Source organism: Berghia stephanieae, chromosome 2 (genome assembly GCF_034508935.2).
Source record: "Berghia stephanieae isolate SIO BIC M18660-M18661 chromosome 2, UCSD_Bste_1.3, whole genome shotgun sequence".
NCBI lineage: Eukaryota > Metazoa > Mollusca > Gastropoda > Nudibranchia > Aeolidiidae > Berghia > Berghia stephanieae.
This window is the reverse complement of record NC_088361.1, coordinates 29,024,232-29,037,860: the sequence shown is the minus strand read 5'-3', so window position 1 is coordinate 29,037,860 and position 13,629 is coordinate 29,024,232. Positions and strand designations below refer to the sequence as shown.

At 39.0% G+C, this 13,629-nt stretch overlaps 1 protein-coding gene across 1 annotated transcript in view; it reads right to left on the bottom strand.

Annotated features, from left to right (window-relative positions):
* The window catches only part of LOC144966761 (uncharacterized), a 30,279-nt gene continuing 16,650 nt past the window's right edge, over positions 1–13,629 (bottom strand). The window contains exon 5 of the mRNA XM_078903534.1: positions 1–3,596. Within this exon, the coding sequence (XP_078759660.1) occupies positions 2,803–3,596 (794 nt within the window). The 3' untranslated portion in view covers positions 1–2,802. The remainder of the gene's footprint in view (positions 3,597–13,629) is intronic.

The following is a 13,629-nucleotide window of genomic DNA, read 5'->3' as shown; positions in this document are numbered from 1 at the left end:
TGAGGTAAAACAATGTTTTATTTCACTATAGCAGTGTTAAAGACAATGATGTCTGGCAGTGACAAGGGTGTTTTATAAAAACAAAGATGCTGATCAATAAAAGTATAACAAGAAGTATAACTTAATGACGACCTTCATGATATAACTTACGATGACAAAGATAATTGACGAAAAACATGGTATTAAATATTGTCAATTATGTTGACGAAATAATTGACGAAAAACATTGTATTGAATATTGTCAGTTATGATGACAGGATAATTGACGAAAAACATTGTCGTTTATGATGACGAGGATGACTGACGAAAACCAAATACTCAACATTGGCATTCAAGACGAGTATAATTGACAAAAATTCAGATATTGAAATCTGAGGAGTATTGACGAAGTCATAATATTGAATATCATAATTTACGATGACCAGGGTAATTGGCGAAAAACGTGATATTGAATATTATGATTTATGATGAGGATAATTGACAAAAACGGTGTATTGTCATATATGATGAAAAGGATCATTGTCGAAAAACATGGTATTGAATATAGTCATTTATGATAACGAGGATTATTGGCAAAATTTACAATATTCAATCATTTAGTCATTTACGACGACGAGGATAATTTACGAAAAACGTGATATTGAATAGTATTATAACTTAAGATGTCGACGAACAATTGACAAAGGCTGTGGTAGTGAACACTATTATTTACGACACCGATGCTAGTTGAAAAACAAAGACCTAATATTGTATATCATAATAACGAGGAATATTAGCAAAAGCATTTATATTATATTGACCAATGTACTTTGGTCAATGAGATATCCTGTTTGCCGATGTGATCAGTGTTAGTTTCTATCAAGTTCCAGGCAAGCTGCTGGAGTGAAGTTTAACTGTATCGTGTGTTAAAATGGCCATTTGAATGTCTTCTGTAGCTTTTTCTATTTGCTTCTACTATTTCTTTATGACTGATGCTTTATAAATCATGTTGAAACTGAGGCATTTTCCTTGGAGGGAGCACGAGTCTATCTTTTCCTACAATTACAATATTTTCTTTGTGTAATCCATAGCATTACGCTCTTTGAGCTGGAATTTATCCCGATTTTAATTGCGTAAAACGGACCATAACATTTATTTGCTATCCTTTGGATAGTACTTTCCGCCAGATCCAACAGACCCCTTTAACCATCCACTTCTGACTTGACAGGGGGGGGGGGGGGGAAAAAAAACCCCAACTCGACTGCACCCGAGATCGATCATATTCCCTTTGCTTGTGAAGCGAGTGCACCACCAGCTGAGCAATAGGGATCCTCTTTTTATGTGTTGGTTTATATATTGTGGACATTCAATCTGTCCCTGTTATGGGCTGTAATTAATCATTCATTGGGGTCCGATAATGAAAGCATTCCAGCCCCCGATCTTAACATGATCGAGAGAGGAAATAGGGATACCCTCTCAAGTCCATATTAGATGGTGTTTGGAGCCGAAATAAGTCCCAGCAACCCTTAATATTAGCTTCCCTTGCTTCGGACTGGGGTGTGCATACGGAATGGAAGTCGGTTTGGACGAATACAATCCCTCAAGGTGGATGGGACATAGACTCCTTGAAACTGGGAGAGAAGTTGCCAAGCTTCTGTACCAGCAAGAGGAATCACTGGGAGGCAGCGAATCGTTGCGTTGTGACTGTACACGATTTGCGGCGATGAATTTGCGCCCTGGATATAATATCATCATAACATAGTAGTGTGACACCATTAGAAGCTGCTCCGTAGCACTGTCCACCCTGAAGAGGCATAAGGAAAGGGTTAGTCGTTAATCGTGTGATTCGATCATCACCATTGGCCGTTGTTACCAGGAGTTGACCTGTCCGCCTTTGATTCCTCACACGCCCTTCATTGTTCAACTTTGCGATAATATTATAGCAGGTAGCTCTGCTAACATTGAAACGCTGTACCACTCCAGCTCCCGGTTAACACGAATATGGCCAAGAAGACGGACTCTTTCTTCGGGGAATGATTCCAATGGTAAACGAATTGAAAATCAAGCAATGACAACATAATTTCACGGAGATAGTTTATCTAATTTTAAACAGCAGACAACTTGTAAGCAATAGCAGAGAACATGATGATGTTATATCGGGGTACATTGATACAAACATGTTCTGCTTCTAGTATTTAAGAACTTGAGTTTTGACGAATTTATCTGTAACATTTTCTATATCTATTTCATTGCGTCATGTCCGAAGTCAAAATATCAAGCTGTTTTATAAAAATGTTCCATATCCTGAATGATAGATTGCAATATAACTAAAGAGCTTTAGGGACTGCCTGAAGCCTGGGATCGTCGAAAAGGTAAAAATGTAAAAGAACAGATAATGGACGTTCGGTTACAAACCCTTCGTCAGCAAAACAATAAGGAAACATTAAAAATAATCGAAACAAAGCATGCATGGAGTTTATTGAATGCTCTTTTTGGTTATATAATACTATTGACAATAATACATCCTTAAACAATAGTAATAAAAATGTCAAGTTACTTTTGCACATGTGTCTATATAACTATTGTTTTAATTCCTGTAATATGACGCATCTGAATATAAACTCTAGTCATGTGTGGTATTCTGCTGAGGTATTGTCGCTTGAAAAGTTAACTGATAAGTGGTATGCTTTTAAGAAATCTTCAAATAGTAAATTACATGATTTCGTGAACTTTAAAGTAATAGATTTAGCCCCATCTCGTATCATATGACACGAAGCGGAGAGGTAAGGGGTAACGTGGTAGAATGCTAAGTTGGCCCAATCCTTACCACATATTCTCGGTCTTTCCCGTAACTTGTATTACGATAGCTGTTGGTTTGATGCATTCACGACCAACTGACACAAAACCATTAGAGCAAATGGCCAACAAATCACAGCTGCCTGAGATTCCTAAATGTTGGCATAATTCAATTTGCCAAAATTCCACCTTTTCGGGAATTTGAATTAGTTTAGATAAAGGGTTATAATTAAAGATGAGATTGAATTCGTTAGTCTCTTTCTTTTTTCTGTTAACTAGTTTCTTTGTTGTATCATAGTAAAGGTCAAAACCGCACAATTCCTTTTGAGGAAGTGAATCTGGAGATTGTGTGGTCTTCCATTCAAATCCAAAGTCATCAGTATTCTTTTCTTGTTCAATCAACTTTTCACTTTGTGAGGTATTGGAGTGTTGGCACAGAACAGCAATGCCCTCAACCAATACTCGTTCTTTAACGTTACACTCAAGAGGATCATCTATTGTACCACAAGAAATGTCGATGAACGGTTTACAAAGTCTGGCTGGTATGTTGTATGGTACGGAATTTACCCAAGTTGCTTTGTTCCAATCATTATTCATTTTAAGAAGACTCGCAAGGTAGCTGAAATCGGGCTCCCCGCTGAGCTCATGCTCATCTTTTAAAATTTTGTTCCAAAAGATTATTTCCTCTGCCTCAGTACTCGAGTGATCGTTGATGTCGGGCTGTTTTTCGAAATAACACGTGGTATAAGTGTTCAGATCTTTAAATTGCAATCCATTCATACTCAATGTGATCATAGGTTCTAGTGGACTGGTTTCTTTTTCTGAAATAAAACAGCATAACATAAATGCCTTTTTATCTTACAAGCTTCATTTGAAAATTTTATGTAAAACCCATTTAAAATTCTAATAAAGATAAATCGATCAATTTAAAAATTAAAAAGGAAATCAGATAGACAGCTAAATTTATAGAACATTTTACAAATTTACCTTCTCCAGCGCAATTTATAGTGCTTTATTTATGATGCTTGAAGGCCATATAGGACCAAAGCTTCTTTACTTACAATGTCTTAGCAGCCTTACAATATCCGTCACTGCCTAAAGTTGGTTACTCATTGATACTGAAGAAAAGTTTTTTTTTCTTCTTTCCGCTTTGCTTTAACTTTTGATCAAAGCAGAAGAATAAGATACGGAAACACGGGTTGCAAGGGGAGAAAAATGAAAATGTGCATATATTACTTTGAACAGCAATGGTTATCGATGGTCGGCGGATCAAACCTCTGAAGTATCGATTTTCACGATCGGCGGAACAAAACTCTGAAGTCTACATACGAGCTCGTATTTATTTGCCACAAGGATTCAATTTTAATCATCCGGTCGTGAAAATCGGGACTTCAGAGGATTGATCCGACGACCATCGTTATGAAAACATCAATACAAGTTTTAACTGAATGATAAATATGATATCGTAATACATGATGATGACATCATGTATAACGCTGTATTTCCAAAAACAATCAAACGTTAATTTCTAAAATTACTTCGATAAAAACTAATACAAACACAAACTGTCCTGTTTCTTATACCATCTAGTAAATACAAACAGGAAAGCTTTAAGGTTACGCTTAAAAATAGTAAAGACATGCTTATGAATGCTTGGTGGTACGATTTGAAAAATTGAAATTAATGTTTAAATGTCCTATGATATGGGGAATTGGGCTAAAATCGTAGAAATTTGGGTAGAAAGCATGAACATTTGCATATAGGTTAACAAGATCCATTAGAATAACACTTTCTTTAGAACCACTCTGGCAAATGGTCTAAGCGCCTTTGTTCTTCCCTATTACAGCTTTCAATTAACCAAGCGTAATAATCGCCAAAATGCAGATATTTTCTAGATACTAATCGTATTTAGTATTAATTCATTTACAGTGATTAAAGGGTATCAAATAAGGTATAAAATCATTTCAGAATTAATAGAAAAGTGTAATAACTTTAAAATAATGGTATAATTCTTGATTTATGCTTGAATGTTTTAAAAAAGTTAATGTTATATATAATGTTTTATAGTGAAATATGCAGATGATACTGCTATTATTGGCTTATTAAAAGATAAAGTTACCGAAAAGAATTATTTCAAACAAATAAATATATTCACCGATTGGTGTAAACAAAATCAGCTTGAATTAAATGTTGAAAAAACGAAAGAACAGGTGTTTGGTGTAAAAAATAAGAACGACTTAAAGTGTGTGGCGATCGGTAAAGATGATGTTGAGATAGTTGACTATTTTAAATATTTAGGAATAACCATTGATAGTTCCCTCAATTTCTCTCAACATATTAATATAATATCTAAGAAAGTTGCCCAAAGATTATACATCCTAAGAAAATTGAGAACATTTCAAGTAAGGAAGAAAACTATGTTAAGAGTTTATGACTCATTGATTAAAAGTGTAATTGCGTTTGGCTGCACCATATGGTTTGGAGGCTGCCGACTTAAAGATAAATCAAAAATTTCAAAATCTATCAAAGAGGCATCAAAAATAATAAACCATCCTCTTGATGGAGTAGAAAGAATTCATGGAAAAGCAATAGAAAGGAAAGCATTCCCAATTACCAAAAATAAAAAACATATTTTATACCATGAATTTAGTCTTTTACCATCTGGGAGAAGGTTTTGTCAGATTAAATGTAGAACTAACAAGTATAAATCAACGTTCGTTCCATCAGCAATAAAAATTTTGAATATTTCATATGGTACAGCAAAACCAAGGATTGATTCGTTGAGTGATTAACTGATTAATTTATTTAATGTAAGATTAACTGACCAATTGATAATGATGATGATTTTGGTGTCGAATTGCCACAATCGTAACAAATTGAAAACGAAATGAATATGTTTATGTTGTGTATATCGCACGTGTGAAAGAAAGAGAGGAAGAGAGAGAGAGAGAGAGAGAGAGAGAGAGAGAGAGAGAGAGAGAGAGAGAATGAGAGAGAGAGAGAAAAATAAGTAGGAGTGAAATATCTGTTCAATGTTACAGTTATCGTTTAACGTTATAACAAGTGTAACTAAATGACAAATTGCCATATTTATGGACAATAAAGATCTATTATTATTATTATTATTATTATTATTATTATTATTATTATTATTATTATTATTATTATTTTTATTATTATTATTATAATTGCATTGTTCTTAACCGATGAATACATGCTTTCCATTTAGCTAATTCGAACATAAAAGAATGGAAAACAAGTTTTAAAACAATGGATCACCTGTCTCTCGTAACAAAGGTGGATTAAATCTATTTTAAACAGTCGCTGTCTCATCCCAGAGAATCGTAGTGAGATGCCGTTGAGATCCTGTATTGTATGTATGTGTGTTTTTGTGAGTTTCTTTGGTGAGTGATTGAAAGCATGGAGAGGGGTATGAGAGTAAGAGAGATGAAGAGGGCCGAGGATAGAGATGGAGAGAGAGAGAGAGAGAGAGAGACACACACACACACAGAGATAGAGAGAGACACACACACAGAGAGAGAGAGAGAGAGAGAGAGAGAGAGAGAGAGAGAGAGAGAGAGAGAGATATGGGCATGGATTTAACCAAACCATGGGTGACAAAATACGTTATTTTGAGTAGAAAAAAACTGAAGATGAAGTTCTTATGCAAATTGTTAAGCAGACAAATGGTCACATGACAAAACTCACCAAAATTTAATTTTAGCAAACTGGGTCAAATTTCATCATTTTTAATTTCGCTTGCCCCCCTCCCCCCCCCCCCCTTAAGCCCAAGCGAAGCAAGTGCCTAAAAAATCGGATGTCATGAACGCTTTCTATTCTCGGACTAGCTAGTCACTTGCTAGAAGTTCCCCCTGGTGGATCTATACCTTGCAGCTGGTGAGGGGGCTTGAGCCACACGGGAGGGCAAAGGTGTGAACCCCGGTTGACCGTCAAGAGACCATCCCGGGTATCGAGCCAACGAGCCACATGAGCTGCTCTCCCCGGTGTGTGACTAAATTTGATCCAACCCGGTGCCCGAATAGCAGCCCTATCCCGGGCGCCACACTACTATCTTCATGTCGATTCCAAATCAGTTCCGTCAATGGCGAAGCGGTCTGCCGCCTAGCCAAATAATACCGCGTTCGTGTCGCCAGGGTCGTCGGCACGTTCAAGAAAAAAGCAAGCATCCCTCTCATCAATCGATTCGCGGCCTGCCGATCGGAAAATACGACGGCGGGGATGGCGAACTGACGCATATATTGTCCCTGAACGTCGAGAGCCAGAGTATGGCAAAAAATGAGCTTTTATCAAAGCTATTGGCCGCCCATAGCGTATACATCCTCCTGCTACAGGAGACCCACCTTTACTCAGGCGCGCAATCTTCCCGATTCCAGATCTCAGGCTATACGGTGGTCCAACGCGAGGACACTTTGAGGCTCAAAGGAGGGGTTAGCGTTTACGCTAAAGAGCCATCGAAGGAAAGGGTCATTGAGAGCGTAACGGACAGCAATGGGGTGAACCGAATTTCCGTGGAAGAAGGTGGACTGTGTTTGCATAATATCTACAAACCACCTAGGGCGACTTGGACTACACCACCGGTACCGGTGGTCAGCCATCCTTCCAGCTGTCTGGGAGACTTTAATAGCCACCATCACGAATGGGGCTACTGAGACTGCAACGAGGCGGAAGACAACTCCGCTCATGGATGGACTGTAATGATCTACACCTAGTGTACGATCCTACAGCCAAGGGTACCTTCCGGGGTACCTGCCATAAGAAGGAGTATACTCCAGACCTCACCCTCGTTACGAAAGGCGCGATGGTGAACCGCTGCAGGTGAAGCGAACAGTCCTCGGGGACTTTCCGCATAGCCAGCACAGACCGGTTCTTGTCACAGCTGGGGTGACAATACCGAGAGTGCCGTCTCTCCCACTTTGTAGATGGAACTTCAGGAAGGCTGACTGGGAGGGATTCGGTTCCTATATCGAGCAGGTTTGCCCTGCCATTCCTCCCAAGTCCAAGAATAAAACCAGATTTAGCAGGCTACTGGTTAAGAGCGCCCAACGCTCTATTCCATGGGGCAAACGGAAATTCTACACTCCTTGCTGGACAGCAGAGTCGGAAGAGCTGTACCGAGAGTACCAGCAGACCCAGTCCCAGGACGTAGCCGATAGACTACTTCAGTCTCTGGCAGAGGGAAGGAAGCAACGGTGACAGGAGACCGTGGAAAGTCTCGACTTTACACACTCCAACCGCCACGCTTGGCGTTTGATAAAGAAATTGGACCCAGATCGGAATTATGCGAAGGCTGCACCGGAGTATGAGGCAGACACAATTTCCAAGAACATTAAGAGCCGTAGCAAACGGGTCCCTAATCAGGCTTTTGAGCGCGGTGTCCGCAAGGCGTACCGTACGATTTTGGACGTTACCTGCGGAGGAATCGGACTGGACGACCCCGTTCAGTCCCCGAGAAGTGGGTGCAGCCATTAGCGAAGTGAAGAACGGCAAAGCAGCAGGGATAGATGGTGTATATTCCGATATGGTGACACATCTGGGCCCCAGGGCACGGGCATGGCTGGCAGAGGCAATGTCCGACGTCCTTGCAAAAGGAAAGCTTCCACAAGTGTGGAAGCATGCGAAGATAGTTGCCATCCTGAAGCCAGGGAAACCGGCGAAGGAGGGAGACAGTTACAGACCCATATCGCTGCTGAGCTGTCTTTACAAATTGTTGGAGCGTGTTCTATTAAACCGATGGGGGCCGGTCCTAGACGCTGCCCTGCCACCAGAGCAGGCAGGCTTCAGGGAAGGGAGGTGCACCACGGAGCAGGTCATTGCCCTTACAGAGCATATTGAGCACGGGTTCGAGAGAAAACAGCAAACAGGTGCTGTCTTTATAGACCTATCAGCGGCGTACGATACGGTCTGGTGCGAAGGGTTGATGCTCAAACTTGCAAAAATCATAAGGTGCAAAAAGACCTTGAAGTTGTTCTCTTCGATCTTAGGGTAAAGACAATTCCACGTCGCGCTGGGAGAAGTCACGAGCAAAGTAAGGAAATTGAAGAATGGGGTCCCTCAGGGGTCGGTACTTGCGCCAATATTGTTTAACGTTTACATTAGCGATATGCCGAACACTTCCTCCTTGAGGTTGGGATACGCGGACGACTGGGCACTCGTTACTCAGAGTAAAGTGTGGATCCGTCTCGAGAGCGTACTCAGCGAGGACGTCACCAGACTCAAATCCTACTTCGACAAGTGGTACCTGAATATGAACACTTCAAAAACCGTGGCCACTGCATTTCACTTATGCAGTGCTTGGCACACCCGCAAACTGAATGTCCTAGTCGGGGACCAGCCACTCCCATATGAGCCGCATCCAAAATATTTAGGGGTGACGTTGGATCGCAGCCTTACCTATCGGGTGCATCTCGAAAGGGTTGCCCGGAAGATAGAGAAGCGGAATAGTCTTCTGAGGAAGCTGGCGGGCTCGACTTGGGGCGCTAGCCAAGCGCTCCTGAGAACGTCCGCCTTGGCACTATGCTATTCCACCGCGGAGTATTGCGCTCCAGTGTGGGGTAGAAGCAGAAACGTTGAGAAGGTGGATGTAAAACTTCGCAAGTCGATGCACATAGTGTCAGGAACGCTAGCAACAACCCCTAGAGAATGGGGCCCGATAATGGCAGCGATCCAGCCCCCCGATGGCCGGAGGGAGACGACTACGGGAAACTGGCTGAGTAAGATCAAAGAGAGAGGGAATGGGGATACCCCTCTCATGCGCATAATGGACGGTGCCCCCGTTTCGAGCCTAAATTCGTCCCGGCAACCCTTGTACGCAGAATCCCTGACTACGGACAGAGCTGCACATACGAGATGGAAGTCGGTCTGGACGAATTCAATCGCTCGTGGGGGCGGGGACCTACACTCCTCTAAGCTTGGTGAGAACTTGCCAGGCTTTGATATCAGTAAGATGAGACACTGGGTAGCTGCGAATCGGCTTCGGTCGAGGAGCTGCCTAACGGCAAGTGCGTTACATCGGTGGGGTCTAACTACCTGTCCAATATGTCCACGCTGTGGGCAAGAACCCGAGACGGCAGAGCATCTTGTCGAAAGGTGTGTTGTGACGATGCTACCCGGCGGGTTCGCGACGGTGCACGAATGCGGACCGGACTTTGCTGATTGAGTCGATCGTCATAACATAAGAGGCTGTTACCTAAAAGTTGACGTTGTAAGGACGGTGACTAATTCTGCTATTTTGTGCGGGTAACATCACCTCTCTACTACATGAACATAGGGAAGAAACACACGCCTTCATACTTACAACGTAAAAGATTTCCAAATTGGAAATTAGCGACACACGTGATATAGACTGTCGACTGTTATAGACTGCAATGATGTCCATCGTCGACTGTCAATTCTATATTTAGGCCAATGGCAGTTTCAATGAGACAACGAACACCGAGACTGAAACTTAAAGAAATTGAACCAAAAAAAACCCCCAACAACAACAACAAATAATTACACAAAAGAGAAATTGTGTTCTTATCAATCACATTATTCTGCCCTAACCAACAAAAGGACAGTATCTGGGCTGACCCAGATCCAGCCAGTTTTGCCGCAATCGACACATTTAGTTTTTTCATTCATAACTCTTTAATTCTATTACATAGTGTAAGTCTTCTAACATTAAATAATAGCTGATGATAAATTGCGTTTTTCTGTTAGTCGGCGATTTCATTGACGTAATATGTTGCGTAATATTTTGAGATACTGTTCTTTCTTGGTTAAAGCCAAGCAAATAACTCTACCTGTAACCAACAAAAGGACAGTATCTTATACGACCGTCTCACATACTGTTCACCCTGGTTAACCGCAACACAAAATGCCTCGTCCGTATTCACCAAAAGAACAGTATCTCAGTTAAGAATATAGCAGAATTAGCCACTCCCACGCCTCGTTCTGAAAAAAGTCCGCGAAATTAAAGGGGAGGCAAGAGAAAATCAGCTGATCGTTAAAATAGTAACAGAAAAGTGGAGGTGCTCGGCAATGAATGCAAGAAAGACATTTAAAACGCCGTAAAAATGTTTAAAAATCACTTAATGTTATAATTACCATCCATAACAACCTGTCAAATTCACATATGTAAGATGTCAAGCCAAAATTAATAATAAAATAATAAAGAACACGATTGACCGGTGGTCCGTTGACTACACATGCATACGAGTACCAGAAATATTTTGTAAACAATGTAACACAATATAATGTGTAAGTTTCAAAGCAAATGCAACCACAAATAACATCAAAGAACAATGTGGGACTACTGTTTTAATTTCATAAAACCAAACGTATATTTTCTGCCCCCCGATATTGAACGTGTAGTTAGTATGTATCGTACAAACAACATTCGTTTAGACAGGTAGTCGGGATTCTAGCGCCAGTTTTATTTGGGCAACCATGATTGGGATTTCACTCAATGCACTTATTATTAATTATTATTATTATTATTATTATTATTATTATTATTATTATTATTATTATTATTATTATTATTATTATTATTATTATTATTATTATTAATATAATAATAATAATAATAATAATAATAATAATAATAATAATAATAATAATAATAATAATAATAATAATAATAATAACAATAATAATAATAAAAATAATAATAATAATAATAATAATAATAATAATAATAATAATAATAATAATAATAATAATAATAATAATAATAATAATAATAATAATAATAATAATAATAATAATAATAATAATAATAATATAATAATAATAAGCAGTTGAAAGGATATAGTCTTTGGTGTATAAGTGCATATGTACAATATTTCTTATAATAAATGCTTCAAAACAAAACAAAACTAAAAAAAAAAAAAAATAAAGAATAAATGAATAAAAATATCTATTTGGGCATTTACTTACATTAATAGTCTTGAAAATCACAATCACAATCCATGAAAATTAAATATCCCAAAATCCGAAGAAGACATGAATTTAATCCAAAATCCAACACAGGAATGTATTTTAATAGGAGACAGATATCCTATTAAAACCATAGCATTACTTGCAAACAACAATACCCCACTCTGCGTTTAACGGGCTTGTGGCTGTCACATTGTAAATTGTGGCCGCATTAGGGTAATCGGTGTCCTAAAGACTGACACACTGACATACAATCAATGAGAACTATAAAGAATCCATTCTAGAATTCAACTACAAACTGAAAAGCATGATAAATATCACTCTCTCAAATAATTTCCTTTGCTCAGGTTCACTCACACTCTCCTTTATTGCAAAACATTGATAAGTGAGATAAAGTTTGTATTTCAATTATAAACTTAATCACATAACCTAAATGATGGAGAATAAAAACAGCTAATTATAAAAAAAATTCACAGATCAAGTTATCTATTTGAACTCCGCATATTTAGCTTAATTACTCATTGACCATATATTTTTTTTAATGGCATTGTTTCATTTAAACAAGACCATGACGCTTATGCCTGGACCGGGTATTCACAAATTCTGCTTTTGTGTTCCACTTTTCGAATCGAATGAACCTCTATCTTATCCGTTTATTTGCAAAGTTTCTGCACTTTATAAATAAGACCATAACGCTTATGTCTGGACCGGGCATTCACAGATTCTGCTTTTGTGTTCCACTTTTCGAATCGAATGAACCTCTATCTTATCCGTTTATTTGCAAAGTTTCTGCACTTTATAAATAAGACCATAGCGCTTATGTCTGGACCGGGCATTAGCAAATTCTGCTTTTGTGTTCCACTTTTCGAATCGAATGAATCTCTATCTTATCCGTTTATTTGCAAAGTTTCTGCACTTTATAAATAAGACCATAACGCTTATGTCTGGACCGGGCATTCGCAAATTCTGCTTTTGTGTTCCACTTTTCGAATCGAATGAATCTCTATCTTGTCCGTTTATTTTCAAAGTTTCTAGATTTTATAAATAAGACCATAACACTTATGTCTGGACCGGGCATTCGCAAATTCTCCTTTTGTGTTCCACTTTTCGAATCGAATTAATATCTAGTCTATCGGTTTATTTGCAAAGTTTCTGCATTTTATAAAGAATAATAATTGTTCAAAATTTTACCTTACACCCGATATTACAAGTACAAGTGAGCCAGGTGAAGAAGATTGTCAAACAGTGTGACAGATGAAATAGGAAGAGAGAGAGAGAGAGGGAGAGAGAGAGAGAGAGAGAGAGAGAGAGAGAGAGAGAGAGAGGGCAAGAGAGAGAGAGAGAGAGGGTAAGAGAGAGAGAGAGAGATATTCGTTTTTTGTTCAAAATCTCTCTCTCTCTCTCTCTCTCTCTCTCTCTCTCTCTCTCTCTCTCTCTCTCTCTATCTCTCATTGCACAAGGTTGTGCTATTTACTACTATTTATCAAGAACAGCCAAGCTGGCAACCCAGTCTCTGTATAAACTAAGCAAGATGGCAACAGGGACCTCGCTCCTTATCCAATGCCGAAGCTTTAGTTTGAGTCAAACGGTTTTGTTAAAAAAAAACCACCCAAAATAAGTTCGTGTCGTAAGTGATGGAAGTTGAAGTCGGCTTATTATAAAATCGTTTTTATGGTCTGTTTGGATTACCCTTTTTAAATAGAAAAAGTGAATATATCATAAACTTGAAGAATAGGCAAGCTAAATGAAATTTAAATTGACTGATTAAATGAGTACGCGAGGCTGAGTTGCGAACGACTACTGGGTTCCGACATTCCGATCCCAGTGTCATTCATGTTCACCGTACCGTGTTACTGTCTACACACTACACTGCATTGTTAGTGACTGGTCATGTCTTTTTTGTTTGTATGTTTT